Source organism: Trematomus bernacchii, unplaced genomic scaffold, assembly GCF_902827165.1.
Source record: "Trematomus bernacchii unplaced genomic scaffold, fTreBer1.1, whole genome shotgun sequence".
Lineage (NCBI taxonomy): Eukaryota > Metazoa > Chordata > Actinopteri > Perciformes > Nototheniidae > Trematomus > Trematomus bernacchii.
In genome coordinates this window covers 30,001-53,749 of record NW_022987939.1, presented here as the reverse complement: position 1 = coordinate 53,749, position 23,749 = coordinate 30,001, and the positions used below count along the sequence as shown (strand labels likewise).

The window sequence follows — 23,749 nt, the reverse complement described above, 5'->3', positions numbered from 1 at the left end:
AGAAATGTTGCTCAGCTTGTTCCATACCTAACCTGTTCAGTTCTCAGCTTGTTCCATACCTAACCTGTTCAGTTCTCAGCTTGTTCCATACCTAACCTGTTCAGTTCTCAGCTTGTTCCATACCTAACCTGTTCAGTTCTCGGCTTGTTCCATACCTAACCTGTTCAGTTTCTCAGCTTGTTCCATACCTAACCTGTTCAGTTCTCGGCTTGTTCCATACCTAACCTGTTCAGTTCTCGGCTTGTTCCATACCTAACCTGTTCAGTTCTCGGCTTGTTCCATACCAAACCTGTTCAGTTCTCAGCTTGTTCCATACCTAACCTGTTCAGTTCTCGCTTGTTCCATACCTAACCTGTTCAGTTCTCAGCTTGTTCCATACCTAACCTGTTCAGTTCTCAGCTTGTTCCATACCTAACCTGTTCAGTTCTCAGCTTGTTCCATACCTAACCTGTTCAGTTCTCAGCTTGTTCCATACCTAACCTGTTCAGTTCTCGGCTTGTTCCATACCTAACCTGTTCAGTTCTCGGCTTGTTCCATACCTAACCTGTTCAGTTCTCGGCTTGTTCCATACCTAACCTGTTCAGTTCTCAGCTTGTTCCATACCTAACCTGTTCAGTTCTCAGCTTGTTCCATACCTAACCTGTTCAGTTCTCGGCTTGTTCCATACCTAACCTGTTCAGTTCTCAGCTTGTTCCATACCTAACCTGTTCAGTTCTCGGCTTGTTCCATACCTAACCTGTTCAGTTCTCAGCTTGTTCCATACCTAACCTGTTCAGTTCTCAGCTTGTTCCATACCTAACCTGTTCAGTTCTCAGCTTGTTCCATACCTAACCTGTTCAGTTCCACATGTTGGAGGAACTCATCACTCCAATCATCCAGAGGGAAAACACCAACTACCGGGATTGTATCTCCGTAGGGACACGTTTGATGGTTACGCTGCGATTTTTGGCAACAGGTATGCAAGCTAAAGATGTTGCTATATTTGAAATTGCAGCACTTTGTATATTATTGTATATTATTGTATATTATTGTATATTATTGTATATTGTGCTTTAGTAGTAATACCGCAGTGTAATGTAGATGTACTAGTGTAAGTACAAAACCAAAGTATCAAAGTACTGCTTGGTTGCTTGAGAATTTACCAAGGGATCAATAAAGCGTTATCTTCTTCCTATAATAATGCATGTTAAAATATTTCATTATTATATGTTGTATCATTTGTCTGAATCTTCATAGTACTTAAAGTAATCAACTATCTTGTAAACTATAACCTGTAGTTTTGTAGCTAATGAGTGTTTTGTTCAGCTGCTTGTGTAGATAACTCAGTTATGTGTTTGTTAATATTTGCAGGGGAAAGCTTCAGGAGCCTTTCCTACCAGTTCCGAGTGGGAGTGTCAACCATCCGGCAATTCGTTCCTGAGACCTGTAGAGCCATCTACGAGGTTTCAAAAGAGAAATACCTGAAGGTATGTGTGGATACTTACTGGTTTTACTGTGCAAACGGTATGTAATACAGTGAGGTCTGTAGGCATTTGAACAGCAAATGTTTGGTTTGCCATACAGTATGAAACATGGCTCTTAAAAAATATATGTTTTGTTTTTCAGTGCCCAGACACAGTGGAAGAGTGGCAGCAAGTAGCTGATGGATTCCAGGCTCAGTGGGACTTCCCAAACTGCCTAGGTGCCCTGGATGGGAAACACATCAACATCCGCCCCCCTCCAAGAACTGGATCAACATACTACAACTACAAACATACATTTTCCATTGTGCTAATGGCACTGGTCGACAGCAACTATAAGTTCTTGTATGTAGATGTAGGTTGTAATGGGAGGATTTCAGATGGTGGTGTGTTTGGTGGATGCTCACTGCAGGATGCCTTGGAGAATAGGACATGCAACATCCCTGCACCTGCACCACTTCCTGCTTCTGACCAGGCGGTTTGTTACCACATTGTGGCAGATGAGGCATTTCCCCTGAAGGAGCACCTGATGAAGCACCTGAAGGAGCACCTGATGAAGCACCTGAAGGAGCACCTGATGAAGCCCTATCCGAACCGCAGGCTAGCTGTAGAGGAACGCATCTTCAACTACAGGCTGTCGCGGGCTCGGAGGGTGGTAGAAAATGCCTTTGGCATCCTAGCCAACCGTTTTCGGGTCTTCCTAACCACCAGAAACATTCAAGACAAAGTGGAGGCCATTGTTTTGGCTGGCTGTGCTCTGCACAACTTCCTGCGCACAGAGAACTGTAGCGCATACATGGCGGGAGGACCAGGAAGCTGGAGACAAGACCCTGACCTACGGCAAGCCACCCTGCCACCCACCACCAATAATTCAGCTGGAGCCAAGCAGCACAGGGATGAACTGTGCCAATATGTTAACGGTAACGGTGCAGTGCCTTTTCAGTGGGATAAGATATAGTACCATCTTTTTCTCTCAGAAAGAGGTTGTGATGTGATATTATCCTCAAGCTTTGGGAAAGTGTATTCTTTGAATGCAGATTTGGGTTCTGCCCGCTCTGTTGATAATAGCTCATTCTAATGTTGTGTTATGTGTGTCTGAAGGTACTAAATAAATGTTTGCATTGCCTATCCTGCTATTTGTGTTTATTCTTTGAATCACACAGCGATAAGAAACAATAACTATGTGCCTACAGAACTGTTGCAGCCCTAGCATTAGTATTGGTTATAGTAACAGCTACAACATTAAAATACTTCTAGGCAGATTGAGGAGGAGAATGGGAGGATGAACAGAGGGGCAGAGACATCCATCTGAATAATAATAATAACTTTATTAGTATAGCACCTTTCATTCAGGGGACTGCAGTTCAACGTGCTTTACATCAGTAAGACATGACATCAGTGTAAAACAAGCAGCAAAGCATAACGTGGGATAAAATAATGCAGATATATTATATCAATATATAGATATTGTAATCCCAACAGCCCACCTTGTTTATGGTTTGATTCAGTTTAGTAGAATATAAAATACATGAATGATGAAAATGACACATAAAGTGCAGACACACTATACTATTCACCTGCATAGTCTAGAGAAGGCTACGATCCTTATTCTGTACTTGGGTAACCCTCTCTGGCACATTTTGTCAAATCATTTGAAACAATGAAACACAGAAACATGGTGGAATTATGGCTTCTATATTTTTGCTATAATGTCTTTTAAAGCAGAAATACACATATCTGTGCCGTGTTTTCTTTTAAAACCAAACTGGTTGTCAGCTGTGGTAATATACCTTTCCAGCCTATCCAACAGGGTCGATACAAAAGGAATATGATCTGTAGTGGCCAACTCATATCAAATGTCAATGTTGTGAAGAGAAGCGTGTGCATCAGCTGTGCATATACAGTGATCAAGCCATTATACAGTATGCCATGCTTCACTAATATATGTAAAGCTTTTATCAGGTATTAGAGATTTACATGACAGTATGAGATTATTATCGGCACAAAAATACAGTAAACATTTGCCAAACAGAGAGTTATCATCAACCGAAATGTCAGCATTGAAGTTCAAATGAACAGCGGTAGACAGTATCTCATGTACTTAGACACTGTACTTAAGGACAATGTTGAAGTACTTGAGACAAATCCTGCAACTTCATACTTCTGCTCCCATTCAGTGTACTTTATACTGCGCTACATTTATTTGATAACTTCACTTAACTTTGAAGATTCTGAACACTACAAAATGTAATCAAGACATATTTGATCATGTATTATTATAGGTTAAGATCAAATGTTATTGATCCCATGGTGAATGTCCTAAGCTACCCAGCAGTATATGATTTAAATCAGCTCCTCCACTTCAGCTCTCTGAATGTTGTGTTATGTAATGTCTGTAGCGTGAAGGTACGAAATAAAGTTTTGCAGTTTGCGGTATAGGTAGAAAGTGGTTTATTATCCAACAATATAATACAAAAAGTAAACTATCTACAAAAATACAATACAATAAAAATGCTATGCAATACAGAAAAAAAAATGTTATTGCCACAACTGTCTGTAAAAATAATTAGACATTTAAAATGAACTTAAAAAAAACAAAAACATTTGGAGACAACACAAGTGAAAGGTCTAGAGAGAAGTGTATGTACTCGAGGTTTGCATGTGCTGGAAGAAGCCATTGTCCATGTATATCAGGTAGGGTCTAATCTGATCAGGTGGCAACAGCCGCAGTCTGTGCTCAAACACTTTGGCATGGGCCGCGAGTACGTCATCAACTCCACTCGGGGCCAACTGTGCCAGAGTGTTTGTGATCCCCGCCACCAATGTTTGTGATGCGTCGACGATGGACTCCTCCCGCAAATCCTGCATCATCCTGCGCTTCGCCGGAGTCCTTCGATTGCTGGGTGTGCTTGGCCTCTCTCCGAGCGGTGACGGTGAGGGTGCCGGCGCCGGTGTGGTGCAGATGGTGGATTCTGCCAGGGGAGTGCAGGGCTCAGCATCAGTGTGGAAGGACTCCTCAGTGGTACTGGCCAAGGTTAGACTGCTGGTGCCACCGAGGGGTGATTCTGCAGCCTCCGGACGTTCCTTAAAGAATGTTAAATAAATTCACAGTTAGTTGGATTTAATACCATGGATTCTTAAAACTGTTTACTAAGCATTCATAACAAAACAATACCCTGAAATGTGTGTGCCATTAGTTCGGGGTGTGGTCAAGTGTGAGAGGCACATTGTAGACACATTGTGATGGCTCTATTCAGATGCTAAAACGTACTTCTAGAAGATTCAGAACAATACAAAATATAATCAAGACATATTTTATCATGTATTATTATTATTATAGGTTAAGATAAAAGCGTTATTGATCCCATGGTGAATTTCATAAGCTACCCAGCAGTATATAATGTAATTTAAATTAGCTCCTCCTTTACCAGCTGCAACATTAAGCTGATGATCACATCAATAATTATAATACAATAATATATATATTATTCTGTTATTGTTATATTTACCACTGTAACCACCACATGAATGCAAATAATGTTTTTGTAATTGAAAGAAGCAAGAAACGCGTATTTGTACTCAACAAATAAAGTAGTTACCGTGAAGGTGAGGTTGGAAGTACTCTCCTTCCTTTTGTGAAAGGCTCCAGAAACCGCAGCCTGGTCAGGACCCACTGCTGTCTGCTGGTCATTGGTGTAGCAGAACTACCTGAAGAGGCAAGTCTCCGGTACCGGGTGTACTGGGTTCGCAGAGAATCCCACTTCTTCCTCAGCTCTTTCTCTGAAGCACATAAATAAAGGATGTAAGCATGGTGGCTCAAATCATATCCATATGCAGCGCCAAACAAGTAGCAACAGCTACCAACAAGATAACAACTAAACACAAGGTTGAAATAACAAATTACATTTCACGTACGCTGGCAAAGAATAAAAAACCAACAGTTTCTGCTCAAGAGCTCAATTGATGAAAAAAGATAATCTTACCTGAGAAACCAAGTTGTGATTCTATCTCTCGCCAGAGTCCCGTTTTCACGATTCTGTTGGAGTACTTAGCCTCTGTAATATCGTACAGAGCTGGCCTCTCCTGGATCAAAGTGATGAACAGGTCTTCGATTTCTTGATTCCAGATCGCCATGATGATCAATACACCGATGAGATGAAAATGAATAGCCATCTGTGTGTGTGTGCCTTCTTCAATCATTTGATTACGTCCCTCACTTCCGTTTCGCTTCTCATTCGCTAGCTGAACAGCCAATCAGAGTGCTTTCTTGGCCCGATAGCTTGTGGTCGACACCCGGCCGATTCAACATGTTGAATCGGCCGGGTGTCGACCGTGAAAGGCCAAATAAGGCGTGTCACGGCCGAGGGTTCGGGACACACCAAATTGACTTTGGGCGACAAGGAACCCGTTTTCGCCCAACAACGCAAGACGGCCGATATCGGCCTGGTGTGTCGGGGCCTGTAGAAGGCGGATTTGGTCATGGATTTGATATGCGCCTGGAAAGAGAGGGTGGAGTCCAGGATGGGACTTCAGTGGACGGGGAGATGGAGCAGCCGTCAATGGTGAGAAGCAGGGCACCAACCTTCTGGAGCTGCGCCTTGGGAGACACACAACTTTTTTTTTTCTTCTGTGACTTCAAATGTGGTTCACAGATACGTGGATATTTGATACAAGTGTAAATGTATGCACACAAGCTCAGATTTCTTTTCTGCAAGTGCTCACATCAGGTTTTACACCCTCTCGCATTTTGCACCATATCTACCTTTGCACCGTATCTACCTTTGCACCATATCTACCTTTGCACCATATCTACCTTTGCACCGTATCTACCTTTGCACCATATCTACCTTTGCACCATATCTACCTTTGCACCATATCTACCTTTGCACCATATCTACCTTTGCACCATATCTACCGTTGCACCGTATCTACCTTTGCACCGTATCTACCTTTGCACCATATCTACCTTTGCACCATATCTACCTTTGCACCATATCTACCTTTGCACCATATCTACCGTTGCACCATATCTACCGTTGCACCGTATCTACCTTTGCACCGTATCTACCTTTGCACCATATCTACCTTTGCACCGTATCTACCTTTGCACCGTATCTACCTTTGCACCATATCTACCGTTGCACCATATCTACCTTTGCACCGTATCTACCTTTGCACCATATCTACCGTTGCACCGTATCTACCTTTGCACCATATCTACCTTTGCACCGTATCTACCTTTGCACCGTATCTACCTTTGCACCATATCTACCTTTGCACCGTATCTACCTTTGCACCATATACCTTCATAGCAACAGCTGTTTCCTGAGGAACTTTTGAAAGATACATGGTTCTCACAGGACAGAGATACACGTGATGAGGATCTGATGCATTGCTACAGATTCAACTACCCAACGGGTTAAAGGAGGTCAGCAGCAGCAACATGAATAGAGACAGATAGTCAAACACTGAAAGGGAACATGTCATGGCACCAGGAGCTCTCTGGGGACTGTGAATACAAAAGAAACCATAGTGTTGGTGATCTACAGTGTTGTCATTCTTCTTTGAACAGCAAGACCACAAACATCCTATTTCAACAATCTCACTCCCTGTAATTGACATAATGAATAGATAGTTTATCTTCTCACCATCATTTGCTGTGACCCACTGATGTTAACGATCGTTACTGAAAGGCTGCCAAACGTAAACATTCAGCCACGTGACTTACAAACTCTCGCCAGAGTTTTACACAAGACGGATCCTTTCTAGCCATAACCCTCCGCCCTCCCCCCTCCCCCTCACTTCCTGTATCTCTGGCCCCTCCCCCTCACTTCCTGTCCCTCTGGCCCCTCCCCCTCACTTCCTGTCTCTCTGGCCCCTCCCCCTCACTCAGCAGCAGCAGTCGGAGGTGAGTGATGCTCTTCATGCACTGATCTTAATAATCATAATAATAATAATAATAATAATAATAATGCTAACAGTAGCAGCTACTTCTATATGTTTATGTGGTCAAATATACGTTTGAACCTGGTGTACTTATTGTGTTTCTTTATTATTAATAACTGCATATATTGTATTACACATGATAGTCCATCTCTGTATCTGCTCTACACTCTGCTGTCACCTGCTGGGTTAGTTAGAGTATCATATATATATATTATAACATCAAAACTATGTTATAATACATATATAATATATATATGATAATCTGCAGGTGAACGGATGAGACTCTTTTTATTCAACACCAGCTCAGGTTTCTGTGTGAGGACCTGAGTGAAAACACTCCGCTCTGATTGGATGTCCATTTCCTCCTAATGGACTACAGCAGCTAGCGTTAGCATGTGCACCCCACTCTGTGTTCCCCTGGGAACAAGAACCATTAGAGAGAGGTCCCCCAACACACACACACACACACACACACACACACACACACACACACACACACACACACACACACACACACACACACACACACACACACACACACACACACACACACACACACACACACACACACACACACACACACACACATCAATACACTGAAGAGACTTCCTCTCATGTTATCAATATTTAATCTCAGATCAGCTTCGACCCTCAATCTGATCTCCATCTGTGTCCTCTGTCTTCTCTCTGATTGGCTGTCAGGATCTGATTGGCTGTCTTCTCTCTGATTGGCTGTCAGGATCTGATTGGCTGTCTCCTCTCTGATTGGCTGTCAGGATGCTGTCCCCCCCCACTTCCTCCTCCGCCCCCCCTCACGTTGTGACCTCTGACCCCCGCCACGTTACCATGGAGACGTACTGGAGGGAGGTGAAAAGCATTGAGGAGGAAAAAGAAGGAGAAGAAGAAGAAGAGGAAGAGGAAGAGAGGAAGAGTATGGACGGTGAGACTTCCTGTTTCCTGTCTGAGATTTCCTGTGTTTACCTTTAGAGTGACTTCCTGTTTGTGTTTACCTTTAGAGTGACTTCCTGTTTGTGTTTACCTTTAGAGTGACTTCCTGTTTGTGTTTACCTTTAGAGTGACTTCCTGTTTGTGTTTCAGAGGTGGAGCTGGAGGAGGCGTGGCTTACAGAGGCGGGACTCTCCTCTCTGTTTACGGGCTCGTCCTATCAGGAGGCGTCTCCCCCGGCGGAGGCGCTGCTCTCCACGTTGTCACGGCAACAAGCTGCAACGGTGAGGAAGAGGCTGGACAACTACAACGAGACGCTGAAGCTGAGGAACCGGCAGCCAATCAGAGACGTGCGGGACGTCTTCACTGAGGTGGGTTTCATACAGAAACGCTGAGTCATGGTTTAGTCATAGAGTCGCTTTGTTGACGTTTCTTCTCTCTCATGTTATTACAGCCTGACGATGAGTCAGCAGAAAGAAGCCCCTCCCCCCCCGCTCACCACATCGAGTCACAGCCGGGTCGATACCACACCTCCACCAAGACCATCCACCGAAACCCTCACACAGGTACCTGTCTCTATGTGGTTCTACTGGTGGTTCTGCTGGTCCTTTAGGAGGTTCTACTGGTCCTTTAGGAGGTTCTACTGGTCCTTTAGGAGGTTCTACTGTTCTGCTGGTCCTTTAGGAGGTTCTACTGGTCCTTGAGGTTCTACTGGTCCTTTAGGAGGTTCGACTGTTCTGCTGGTCCTTTAGGAGGTTCTACTGGTCATTTAGGAGGTTCTACTGTCCTTTAGGAGGTTCTACTGGTCCTTTAGGAGGTTCTACTGGTCCTTTAGGAGGTTCTACTGTTCTGCTGGTCCTATAGGAGGTTCTACTGTCCTTTAGGAGGTTCTACTGGTCATTTAGGAGGTTCTACTGTCCTTTAGGAGGTTCTACTGGTCATTTAGGAGGTTCTACTGTCCTTTAGGAGGTTCTACTGGTCCTTTAGGAGGTTCTACTGGTCCTTTAGGAGGTTCTACTGTTCTACTGGTCCTTTAGGAGGTTCTACTGTCCTTTAGGAGGTTCTACTGGTCCTTTAGGAGGTTCTACTGGTCCTTTAGGAGGTTCTACTGTTCTGCTGGTCCTATAGGAGGTTCTGCTGGTCCTTTAGGTGATGCTAGTTGTCTTCTAGGTAGTGCCAGTGGTACTTTAGGTGGTTTTTGTGGTCATTAGGTGGTTCTACTGACCCATTAGGTGGTTCTTGTGGTCTTTCATGGGGTTCCAGAGGACCCTTAGGGGGTTAGCAGTTATTTAAATTGTTCCCTGTTTGTTTTTCCAGTCCGACCGACTCTTCCTGCGTTCTTCTTTGAGGATCATCTACCAGAACACCCGTCACCCCCCCCCACACACACACTCTCCGACACACACTCACTCCCCCCCACACACACACACTCCAACACACACACACTCTCCGACACACACTCACTCCCCCCCACACACACACACTCTCCGACACACACACACTCTCCGACACACACTCACTCTCCGACACACACTCACTCCCCCCCACACACACACACTCCGACACACACACACTCTCCGACACACACACACTCCCCCCCACACACACACTCTCCAACACACACACATTCTCCAACACACACACACTCTCCAACACACACACACTCATGGCCTGTGAGATGGACGAGGCGAGCTGGTTGGCTGCTGAGGGACTCTCCGTACTCAGAGGGCGTGGCCGAACACAAACGGGGCGGGGCTTGTTGGGACTGCCTCCGTTTCCATGGAGACGACAGTGATGAACTGCAGGTGAGTTGTGATTGGTGTCTGACTGTAGTCTAGTTTAGTTTTCCAGATACGTTGGTGAAATGAATAACGTGTGTGTGTTTTGTGTACGTGTGTGTGTGTGTGTGTGTGTGTGTGTGTGTGTGTGTGTGTGTGTGTGTGTGTGTGTGTGTGTGTGTGTGTGTGTGTGTGTGTGTGTGTGTGTGCAGTTCGTACCTGTCTCCCCCTCTCAGGTCTCACCTGTGCAGACGACCTCTCGTCATGTGACCTGACGAGGCTCGGCTTCATCTCTCACATCGAGCTCCACACCTTCCTGTTGGCTCTGGGAGTTCAGACCAAACACAGCCGAGCGCCAAGACACAGGAGCAGAGGTTCCTTTACTCACCTGAGAGACACCTGAGACACACCTGAGACCACTGAGACACACCTGAGACCACTGAGACACACCTGAGACCACTGAGACACACCTGAGACACACCTGAGACACACCTGAGACACACCTGAGACACACCTGAGACCAATGAGACACACCTGAGACCAATGAGACACACCTGAGACACACCTGAGACAAACCTGAGATTCACCTGAGACCACCGAGACACACCTGAGACCACTGAGACACACCTGAGACCACTGAGACACACCTGAGACACACCTGAGACACACCTGAGACACACCTGAGACCAATGAGACACACCTGAGACACACCTGAGACCAATGAGACACACCTGAGACCACTGAGACACACCTGAGACACACCTGAGACCACACCTGAGACACACCTGAGACCAATGAGACACACCTGAGACCAATGAGACACACCTGAGACACACCTGAGACCAATGAGACACACCTGAGACACACCTGAGACAAACCTGAGATTCACCTGAGAGCACCGAGACACACCTGAGACCACTGAGACACACCTGAGACCACTGAGACACACCTGAGACACACCTGAGACCAATGAGACACACCTGAGACCACTGAGACACACCTGAGACAAACCTGAGATTCACCTGAGACCACGAGACACACCTGAGACACACCTGAGACCACTGAGACACACCTGAGACCACTGAGACACACTGAGACACACCTGAGACCAACTGAGACACACTGAGACACACCTGAGACACACCTGAGACACACCTGAGACCAATGAGCACAACCTGAGACCAATGAGACACACTGAGACCACTGAGACACACCTGAGACACACCTGAGACACACTGAGACCAATGAGACCACACTGAGACACCTGAGACCAATGAGACACACCTGAGACACTGAGACACACCTGAGACCACTGAGACACACCTGAGACAAACCTGAGACACACCTGAGACACACCTGAGACCAATGAGACACACCTGACACACCTGAGACCAATGAGACACCTGAGACCACTGAGACACACCTGAGACACACCTGAGACACACCTGAGACCAATGAGACACACCTGAGACTACTGAGACACACCTGAGACACACCTGAGACACACCTGAGACACACCTGAGACCAATGAGACACACCTGAGACCAATGAGACACACCTGAGACACACCTGAGACCAATGAGACACACCTGAGACCAATGAGACACACCTGAGACCAATGAGACACACCTGAGACACACCTGAGACCACTGAGACACACCTGAGACCAATGAGACACACCTGAGACCAATGAGACACACCTGAGACCAATGAGACAACCTGAGACCACTGAGACACACCTGAGACCACTGAGACACACCTGAGACCAATGAGACACACCTGAGACCAATGAGACACACCTGAGACCAATGAGACACCACCTGAGACACCTGAGACACACCTGAGACCACTGAGGACACCTGAGACACACCTGAGACACACCCTGAGGACACACCTGAGACACACCTGAGACACACCTGAGACACACCTGAGACACACCTGAGACACACCTGAGACCAATGAGACACACCTGAGACACACCTGAGACCAATGAGACACACCTGAGACCACTGAGACACACCTGAGACACACCTGAGACACACCTGAGACACACCTGAGACCAATGAGACACACCTGAGACCACTGAGACACACCTGAGACACACCTGAGACACACCTGAGACACACCCTGAGACCAATGAGACACACCTGAGGACACACCTGAGGACACACCTGAGACCAATGAGACACACCTGAGACACACCTGAGACCAATGAGACACACCTGAGACCAATGAGACACACCTGAGACCAATGAGACACACCTGAGACCACTGAGACACACCTGAGACCACTGAGACACACCTGAGACCAATGAGACACACCTGAGACCAATGAGACACACCTGAGACCACTGAGACACACCTGAGACCACTGAGACACACCTGAGACCAATGAGACACACCTGAGACCAATGAGACACACCTGAGACCAATGAGACACACCTGAGACCAATGAGACACACCTGAGACACACCTGAGACCACTGAGACACACCTGAGACACACCTGAGACACACCTGAGACACACCTGAGACCACTGAGACACACCTGAGACACACCTGAGACACACCTGAGACACACCTGAGACACACCTGAGACCACTGAGACACACCTGAGACACACCTGAGACACACCTGAGACACACCTGAGACACACCTGAGACACACCTGAGACCAATGAGACACACCTGAGACCACTGTGACACACCTGAGACACACCTGAGACACACCTGAGACACACCTGAGACCAATGAGACACACCTGAGACCAATGAGACACACCTGAGACACACCTGAGACCAATGAGACACACCTGAGACACACCTGAGACCAATGAGACACACCTGAGACCAATGAGACACACCTGAGACCAATGAGACACACCTGAGACCACTGAGACACACCTGAGACCACTGAGACACACCTGAGACCAATGAGACACACCTGAGACCAATGAGACACACCTGAGACCAATGAGACACACCTGAGACCACTGAGACACACCTGACACCACTGAGACACACCTGAGACCAATGAGACACACCTGAGACACACCTGAGACCACACCTGAGACACACCTGAGACCACTGAGACACACCTGAGACACACCTGAGACACACCTGAGACCACTGAGACACACCTGAGACACACCTGAGACACACCTGAGACACACCTGAGACCAATGAGACACACCTGAGACACACCTGAGACCAATGAGACACACCTGAGACCACTGAGACACACCTGAGACACACCTGAGACACACCTGAGACACACCTGAGACCAATGAGACACACCTGAGACCAATGAGACACACCTGAGACACACCTGAGACCAATGAGACACACCTGAGACACACCTGAGACAAACCTGAGATTCACCTGAGAGCACCGAGACACACCTGAGACCACTGAGACACACCTGAGACCACTGAGACACACCTGAGACACACCTGAGACCAATGAGACACACCTGAGACCAATGAGACACACCTGAGACAAACCTGAGATTCACCTGAGACCACCGAGACACACCTGAGACACACCTGAGACCACTGAGACACACCTGAGACCACTGAGACACACCTGAGACACACCTGAGACCACTGAGACACACCTGAGACACACCTGAGACACACCTGAGACCACTGAGACACACCTGAGACACACCTGAGACACACCTGAGACCAATGAGACACACCTGAGACCAATGAGACACACCTGAGACCACTGAGACACACCTGAGACACACCTGAGACACACCTGAGACACACCTGAGACCAATGAGACACACCTGAGACACACCTGAGACCAATGAGACACACCTGAGACCACTGAGACACACCTGAGACCACTGAGACACACCTGAGACACACCTGAGACACACCTGAGACACACCTGAGACCAATGAGACACACCTGAGACACACCTGAGACCAATGAGACACACCTGAGACCACTGAGACACACCTGAGACACACCTGAGACACACCTGAGACACACCTGAGACCAATGAGACACACCTGAGACTACTGAGACACACCTGAGACACACCTGAGACACACCTGAGACACACCTGAGACCAATGAGACACACCTGAGACCAATGAGACACACCTGAGACACACCTGAGACCAATGAGACACACCTGAGACCAATGAGACACACCTGAGACCAATGAGACACACCTGAGACCACTGAGACACACCTGAGACCACTGAGACACACCTGAGACCAATGAGACACACCTGAGACCAATGAGACACACCTGAGACCAATGAGACACACCTGAGACCACTGAGACACACCTGAGACCACTGAGACACACCTGAGACCAATGAGACACACCTGAGACCAATGAGACACACCTGAGACCAATGAGACACACCTGAGACACACCTGAGACACACCTGAGACCACTGAGACACACCTGAGACCACACCTGAGACACACCTGAGACACACCTGAGACCACTGAGACACACCTGAGACACACCTGAGACACACCTGAGACCAATGAGACACACCTGAGACACACCTGAGACCAATGAGACACACCTGAGACCACTGAGACACACCTGAGACACACCTGAGACACACCTGAGACACACCTGAGACCAATGAGACACACCTGAGACCACTGAGACACACCTGAGACACACCTGAGACACACCTGAGACACACCTGAGACCAATGAGACACACCTGAGACCAATGAGACCACTGAGACACACCTGAGACCAATGAGACACACCTGAGACACACCTGAGACACACCTGAGACACACCTGAGACCACTGAGACACACCTGAGACACACCTGAGACACACCTGAGACCACTGAGACACACCTGAGACACACCTGAGACACACCTGAGACACACCTGAGACCAATGAGACACACCTGAGACACACCTGCCAGGACCACTGAGACACACCTGAGACCACTGAGACACACCTGAGACACACCTGACACACCTGAGACACACCTGAGACCAATGAGACACACCTGAGACCAATGAGACACACCTGAGACACACCTGAGACCAATGAGACACACCTGAGACACACCTGAGACAAACCTGAGATTCACCTGAGAGCACCGAGACACACCTGAGACCACTGAGACACACCTGAGACCACTGAGACACACCTGAGACACACCTGAGACCAATGAGACACACCTGAGACCAATGAGACACACCTGAGACAAACCTGAGATTCACCTGAGACCACCGAGACACACCTGAGACACACCTGAGACCACTGAGACACACCTGAGACACACCTGAGACCACTGAGACACACCTGAGACACACCTGAGACACACCTGAGACCACTGAGACACACCTGAGACACACCTGAGACACACCTGAGACCAATGAGACACACCTGAGACACACCTGAGACCAATGAGACACACCTGAGACCACTGAGACACACCTGAGACACACCTGAGACACACCTGAGACCAATGAGACACACCATGAGACCACACTGAGACACACCTGCGGACACACCTGAGACACACCTGAGACACACCTGAGACCAATGAGACACACCTGAGACACACCTGAGACCAATGAGACACACCTGAGACACACCTGAGACCAATGAGACACACCTGAGACACACCTGAGACCAATGAGACACACCTGAGACCAATGAGACACACCTGAGACCCAATGAGACACACCTGAGACCACTGAGACACACCTGAGACCAATGAGACACACCTGAGACCAATGAGACACACCTGAGACCACTGAGACACACCTGAGACCACTGAGACACACCTGAGACCAATGAGACACACCTGAGACCAATGAGACACACCTGAGGACACACCTGAGACACACCTGAGACACACCTGAGACCACTGAGACACACCTGAGACACACACCTGAGACACACCTGAGACCACTGAGACACACCTGAGACACACCTGAGACACACCTGAGACACACCTGAGACAACCGAGACCACTGAGACACACCTGAGACACACCCTGAGACACACCTGAGACACACCTGAGACACACCTGAGACCAATGAGACACACCTGAGACCACTGAGACACACCTGAGACACACCTGAGACACACCTGAGACACACCTGAGACACAATGAGACACACCTGAGACCAATGAGACACACCTGGGACACACCTGAGACCAATGAGACACACCTGAGACACACCTGAGACCAATGCAGACACACCTGAGACCAATGAGACACACCTGAGACCAATGAGACCACACCTGAGACCACTGAGAACACCTGAGACCACTGAGACACACCTGAGACCAATGAGAACACACCTGAGACCAATGAGACACACCTGAGACACACCTGAGACACACCTGAGACCACTGAGACACACCTGAGACCACTGAGACACACCTGAGACCAATGAGACACACCTGAGACACACCTGAGACACACCTGAGACACACCTGAGACACACCTGAGACTCACCTGAGACATCAGCTTACACCTGCCTGTCTCTCTCTCAGAGGGGGGTGTGTTTGCTGTTCCTCTGGAGTCTCTGCTGGAGAACGACAGGAAGACGTGTCCTGGAGTCAAAGTTCCTGTCGTCTTTCAGAAGGTGAGAGGAGGCGGCCATCTTTGTTTCCTGCCGACCTCTTCAGACTCTTATATAAGTTAATGTGTGTGTGTGTGTGTGTGTGTGTGTGTGTGTATGTGTGTGTGTGTGTGTGTGTGTGTGTGTGTGTGTGTGTGTGTGTGTGTGTGTGTGTGTGTGTGTGTGTGTGTGTGTGTGTAGTTGTTGTGTATCTTAGAGCAGACCGGCCTGCAGACAGAAGGGATTCTCAGAGTACCAGGATCAGCTGCTAGACTGAAGGTAACACACACACTTTATATATGAACCATGTCAGTACAGGTGTAGATCTGACCTGTCTGTGTGCTTGTCTGTCTGCAGTACCTGCGCAGAGAGTTAGACAGGTGCAGCAGTGGAGGGTTCGACTGGTCGTCAGTGAGACAGGTGGACGCTGCAGGTCTGCTGAAGCTGTTCATCAGAGAGCTGCCAACACCTCTGCTGACACACACACACCTGTCCACCTACCGCGCTGTGCTGGGTACACACACACACACACACACACACACACACACACACACACACACACACACACACACACACACCACACACACACACACACACACACACACACACACACACACACACACACACACACACACACACACACACACACACACACACACACACACACACACACACACACACACACACACACACACAGGTGACTCTCTCTCTCCCTACAGGTGTGTCCTCAGTGCTTCATCAGGTTCAGGCTCTTCAGCTGCTGACGCTGCTGCTGCCCGAAGCTAACAGAGAGACTCTGAGAGTAAGTCCACCTTAAATCAGTCCACCTTAAATCAGTCTGGTTTACCTCAGTATCCCTACCTGCGTGTCTCACCTGTCTGTCTCTACCTGTGTGTCTCACCTGTCTCTGTTTCTACCTGTGTGTCTCACCTGTGTCTCACTTGTCTCTCTCTCTCACCTGTGTGTCTCCAACAGGTGCTGCTGGTCTTCCTGCGTCAGGTGGTCTCCCATCAGGACCAGAACAGGATGTCTCTCTGGAACGTTTCCATGGTGATGGCGCCTAACCTGTTCACCTGCCATCGCCGTGGCAACAAGCGCTTCCTGTCCAAACAGCAGGAGGAGATGGAGGAGGCGGTGGGGGGGGCTCACCTGGTCCGCCTGATGGTCGCACACCTGGACGTCTTGTGGACCGTGAGTCAGAAGCCCCCCCGTCTGTCTCTGACATCACTTCCTGCTGTTTGTGACACCACTTCCTGTTTCCCAGGTACCCACCTTCCTGTTGTCTCAGGTGAGGCAGATGAACCAGGCGTCCAATCAGAAGCAGCTCGGCCTGACGAAGGCCAAGAGACGACTTCTGAGGTGGACGAACCACAAGAACCACCAGAACCAGGTGAGACAGAGACCAGGAGAGACAGAGACCAAGTGAGACAGAGACCAGGAGAAACCAGGTGAGACAGAGACCAGGTGAGACAGAGAACAGGTGAGACCAGGTGAGACAGAGACCAGGTGAGACCGGATGAGACCAGGTGAGACACAGACCAGGTGAGACAGAGACCAGGTGAGACAGAGAACAGGTGAGACCAGGTGAGACAGAGACCAGGTGAGACAAGGTGAGACACAGACCAGGTGAGACCAGGTGAGACAGAGAACAGGTGAGACCAGGTGAGACAGAGACCAGGTGAGACACAGACCAGGTGAGACAGAGACCAGGTGAGACACAGACCAGGTGAGACAGAGACCAGGTGAGACAGAGAACAGGTGAGACCAGGTGAGACAGAGACCAGGTGAGACAAGGTGAGACACAGACCAGGTGAGACCAGGTGAGACAGAGAACAGGTGAGACCAGGTGAGACAGAGACCAGGTGAGACACAGACCAGGTGAGACAGAGACCAGGTGAGACAGAGAACAGGTGAGACCAGGTGAGACAAAGACCAGGAGAAACCAGGTGAGACAGAGACCAGGTGAGACAGAGAACAGGTGAGACCAGGTGAGAACAGGTGAGACCAGGTGAGACAGAGACCAGGTGAGACTGACACCAGATGAGACAGAGACCAGGTGAGACCAGGTGAGACCAGGTGAGACACAGACCAGGTGAGACCAGGTGAGACAGAGACCAGGTGAGACCAGGTGAGACCACACAAACCAGGTTAGACACAGACCAGGTGAGACCAGGTGAGACACAGACCAGGTGAGACCAGGTGAGACAGAGACCAGGTGAGACACAGAAAGCCGTTTGACAGATTAGCAGGGCTCGAGCTTAAGGACCTCCCGTCGTCGAAAAAAATCGGTCGGGGAGGATACAAATTAATTTTGGGACGAGAGTTAAAATAAAAATACCCTGCTAACTCTACTACGAACGGCGATGAAAATGAAACTGACTGCACGTTTTGTGTAGCACACAGTTATTAAACCTCCTTGTCAACATAAACACACACAAAGCATTTAGCAACCCGCGAAATACACACACACACAGTACGTATAGCTACAGCTGTCAGCCAGCCGTACAGCTGTGATGTAACTACCATTTTTTTACCCCGGAGCGGTGCGGAGAAACGAAACTTAACTTATGAAGCAGCTTTTGACGGCGCGCTATGCATGGGGCACCCGAGAGGGGGTTTCCAGACATGTCATTGCAGCTGAGATGAGAACTCTCCATCGCATGTAGTCCTTAGCAATATGCTGCGCCTCTCCCCATGTAGGGATGGGTACCGAGCCCCGGTATTAAACGGGCCCCGGGCCGGAATTATTAAAGACAGTGGTAGAGACATTTAAAACATATATGTCATGTATTATTGCTACATGAACATTATGTTGCAGTTTTAGTTTCGCCAACTCCGTTTCTAATATGCAATAAGACTACAAAATGCGTCTATGATGTATTTTCGATCTTATTTTCGATCTTTCCAATCCAGACGAGAGAGCTCTCTCCTGTGTGCGAGGGGGCGGGGCAGTTTGTAAAGGTCTCCTGACTGTGTTACAGACTGTCATCCTGGTTAGTGGTTACTCTGGGTTCTGTCTTCTGTCTTCAGGACAGAGTGTTGGATGTTTTTGATAATTGGATAGAACTTGATTGGATTCAATATTAGAGTAACTTTCTCGCTTGTGTGTTTTTTTTAAATATATTTGGCCTTTGTTTATGTGTTTGACTGATTGACTCAAATAAAAAGGTTGATGAATTATCATCTAATGATTTGTATGATGTTTTATTTATGTTAAAGGTCACTTTGAATGATTTTAACTAATGATAATGTAGAAAAACAAATATTTTAAATTCGGGACGGTCCACATTAATTTCGGGACGGCTTAGATTGTATTTCGGGACGGTTCCGGGAGGATGGTGAAAAAAGTTAGTCGAGAGCCCTGCAGATTAGAACAAACTCAGAACAGCGCCAAAGCTTCCCCGCAGTGAGGCTCCGGTGTTATGCATGCCCGCCAAAAAGGAAATGATATTGTTCCAAAGCTACATTTGTCACAAATCAATGAAATGTCTGAGTATTTGCTTTACGCTGTGCGCGCTCCCGCGAGGTGCAGTGGGCAATGGCATGCACCTCGCGGGAGCCCCCTCCCCCCGTTGACAGTTCACGAGCGTGCTCTCTCCACCACCCCCCGTCAGAGTTGTGTACAGACCGACGGGTGATCATGTATTTTGACGGAAATGTTAAGATCCTGCCCGTCAAAATGACGGGCAGCGAAAAAGACGAGCGCAACCTCTGACACAGACCAGGTGAGACAGAGACCAGGTGAGACACAGACCAGGTGAGACAGAGACCAGGTGAGACACAGACCAGGTGAGACAGACCAGGTGAGACACAGACCAGGTGAGACAGACCAGGTGAGACACAGACCAGGTGAGACAGAGACCAGGTGAGACACAGACCAGGTGAGACACAGACCAGGTGAGACAGACCAGGTGAGACCAGGTGAGACAGACCAGGTGAGACAGAGACCAGATGAGACAGAGACCAGGTGAGACAGACCAGGTGAGACCAGGTGAGACACAGAACAGGTGAGACAGAGACCAGGTGAGACAGACCAGGTGAGACCAGGTGAGACACAGACCAGGTGAGACACAGACCAGGTGAGACAGAGACCAGGTGAGACACAGACCAGGTGAGAACAGGTGAGACCAGGTGAGACAGAGACCAGGTGAGACAGACCAGGTGAGACACAGACCAGGTTAGACAGACCAGGTGAGACCAGGTGAGACAGAGACCAGGTAAGACACAGACCAGGTGAGAACAGGTGAGACCAGGTGAGACAGAGACCAGGTGAGACAGACCAGGTGAGACACAGACCAGGTTAGACAGACCAGGTGAGACCAGGTGAGACAGAGACCAGGTTAGACACAGACCAGATGAGACCAGGTGAGAACAGGTGAGACCAGGTGAGACATAGACCAGGTGAGACAAGGTGAGACACAGACCAGGTCAAACCAGGTGAGACAGAGACCAGGTGAGACCAGGTTAGACACAGACCAGGTCAAACCAGGTGAGACAGAGACCAGGTGAGACACAGACCAGGTGAGACAGAGACCAGGTGAGACAGAGACCAGGTGTGTGTTTTCTCTCAAATGTAATGTGTGTGTGTGTGTGTGTGTGTGTGTGTGTGTGTGTAGATCACAGAGTTGTGTGAAGGTGTGATCAGGGTTCACGCCCCCTGCCACACTAAGGTCTCCATGGCGATACAGCTTGACGGACAGACGAGAGCCAGAGACGTGATCGCCCGCTTCGAGTGTGACAACAGGTAACACACATCCCACACACACACTAATACACATCTCACACACAAAGACACACACACTAAAACACATCCCACACACATCTCACACACACGAGCACACACTAACACACACACTCATAATAATACACATCCCACACACACACTAACACACACACACACACACTCATAATCTCTCTCTCTCCTCCAGCTGTTCTGCTCAGCACCTTTATGAAGTCGGAGGAAACATCTGTGAGTTCAAATGTGTGAGACAGATACCAAACCTGTCTGTCTGCTTACCTGTCTGTCTGTCTGTCTATCTGTCTGTCTGTCTGCTCACCTGTCTGTCTGTCTGCTCACCTGTCTGTCAGTCTGCTCACCTGTCTGTCTGTCTATCTGTCTGTCTGCTCACCTGTCTGTCTGCTCACCTGTCTGTCAGTCTGCTCACCTGTCTGTCTGTCTGTTCACCTGTCTGTCTGTCTGTTCACCTGTCTGTCAGTCTGCTCACCTGTCTGTCTGTCTGTTCACCTGTCTGTCAGTCTGCTCACCTGTCTGTCTGTCTGCTCACCTGTCTGTCTGTCTGTTCACCTGTGTGTCTGCTCGTCTGTCTGTCTGTTCACCTGTCTGTTCACCTGTCTGTCTGTCTGCTCACCTGTCTGTCTGTTCACCTGTGTGTGTCTGCTCACCTGTCTGTCTGTCTGTCTGTCTGCTCACCTGTCTGTCTGTTCACCTGTCTGTCTGCTCACCTGTCTGTCTGTTCACCTGTCTGTCTGTCTGCTCACCTGTCTGTCTGCTCACCTGTCATCATGAGGGCTCATTGTACGTCTATGTGGATGTCTTATTGTTTTGTCAAGCACTTTGTGACTTTGTCTGTGAAAAGCGCTTTATAAATAAACTTTACTTACTTACTGTCTGTCTGCTCACCTGTCTGTCTGTCTGCTCACCTGTCTGTCTGTCTGCTCACCTGTCTGTCTGTCTCCCAGGTGAGCGGCGTCTTCCTCCAGACTGCCTGCTGTTGGATGTTTACAGAGTGAACCCTCACTGTGATTGGCTGATCAAACCCTGACACACAGCCTGTCTCACCTCCACACCTGTGTGTCGTCATGGTGACCGTCACATCCCATCATGAACATTATTTGTATGAGTTTTCTATGCTTCCTGTTTAATGATGTAAAATAATAAAAACCTGAAAAGATGCTTCGTCTCCCCCTGCTGGCCAGAGCTGGTTACTACAGAGAACTGTTATATTTATTATTTATATTATATTTATTATTGTGTTATATATATTATTGTGTTATATATATTAAATATGGATATGTATATAAAGTGCAGGAGATGAAAGGAACAGACGGAGGTTAAAACAGAGTCGCTCTGCTCATTAAACTGAGCGAGCTGCAGTTTATAAACACCAACACAAACCTTCAGACAAAAATACAAAAATGACACGGCCATGTTCATCAAGTGTCAGTCACATGTTCATCAAGTGTCAGTCACATGTTCATCAAGTGTCAGTCACATGTTCATCAAGTGTCAGTCACATGTTCATCAAGTGTCAGTCACATGTTCGTCACGTATCAGTCACATGGCGGCCATGTTCATCACGTGTCAGTCACATGTTCGCCACGTGTCAGTCACATGTTCATCACGTGTCCATATGTTCGTCACGTGTCCATCACATGTTCATCACGTGTCCATCACATGTTTGTCACGTGTCTGTCACGTGTCAGTCACATGTTCATCACGTGTCCATATGTTCGTCACGTGTCCATCACATGTTCATCACGTGTCCATCACATGTTTGTCACGTGTCTGTCACGTGTCAGTCACATGTTCATCACATGTTCATCACGTGTCCATCACCTGTTCATGACATGTTCATCACGTGTCCATCATATGTTCGTCACGTGTCAGTCACATGTTCTTCACATGATCGTTGAGGTCATAAGTTCAGGTAAAAAAAGAAAAGAAACGACTGCTTAAAACGAAAACCAGTGAAAATGTTAATTATACAAGAGATGTTCTCTAGATGTGGTTCCTCAGCAGCTGATGTTCTCCAGATGCTATGAGCAGCTGATGTTCTCCAGATGTTGTTCCTCAGCAGCTGATGCTCTCCAGATGCTATGAGCAGCTGATGTTCTCCAGGTGTGGTTCCTCAGCAGCTGATGCTCTCCAGATGTTGTTCCTCAGCAGCTGATGTTCTCCAGATGTTGTTCCTCAAAAGCTGATGTTCTCCAGGTGTTGTTCCTCAGCAGCTGATGTTCTCCAGATGTTATGAGCAGCTGATGTTCTCCAGATGTTGTTCCTCAGCAGCTGATGTTCTCCAGATGTTGTT

General features: G+C 48.2%; 3 protein-coding genes across 8 annotated transcripts in view; 2 read left to right on the top strand and 1 right to left on the bottom strand.

Annotated features, from left to right (window-relative positions):
* Nucleotides 1-346: 346 nt before the first annotated feature.
* Nucleotides 347-2,586, top strand: LOC117470684. The gene is made up of 3 exons (XM_034115510.1): nt 347-955; nt 1,351-1,466; nt 1,606-2,586. Exons 1-3 carry the CDS (start codon nt 847-849, stop codon nt 2,416-2,418), a joined length of 1,038 nt encoding a protein of 345 aa, XP_033971401.1. The 5' UTR covers nt 347-846; the 3' UTR covers nt 2,419-2,586.
* A 5,597-nt stretch (nt 2,587-8,183) lies between these two features.
* arhgap28 (Rho GTPase activating protein 28) lies at nt 8,184-22,510 on the top strand. Its single transcript, XM_034115511.1, is given in 16 exon segments — nt 8,184-8,346; nt 8,505-8,722; nt 8,806-8,917; nt 9,669-9,723; nt 9,889-10,156; nt 10,342-10,360; nt 10,363-10,503; nt 16,633-16,724; nt 16,902-16,979; nt 17,058-17,214; nt 17,420-17,502; nt 17,676-17,891; nt 17,965-18,089; nt 21,301-21,444; nt 21,629-21,669; nt 22,401-22,510. Coding segments are annotated over 16 exon segments (1,995 nt in total). The 3' UTR covers nt 22,484-22,510.
* A 262-nt stretch (nt 22,511-22,772) lies between these two features.
* zbtb14 (zinc finger and BTB domain containing 14) overlaps nt 22,773-23,749 on the bottom strand; it is a 14,892-nt gene continuing 13,915 nt past the window's right edge. For 4 of the 6 annotated variants that reach the window (XM_034115503.1, XM_034115506.1, XM_034115505.1 and 1 more), the window contains one exon: nt 22,773-23,749. This exon is cut by the window's right edge. The gene's annotated coding sequence lies outside the window, so the exon portion shown is untranslated. The other 2 variants (XM_034115507.1, XM_034115508.1) reach the window with 2 other exon arrangements.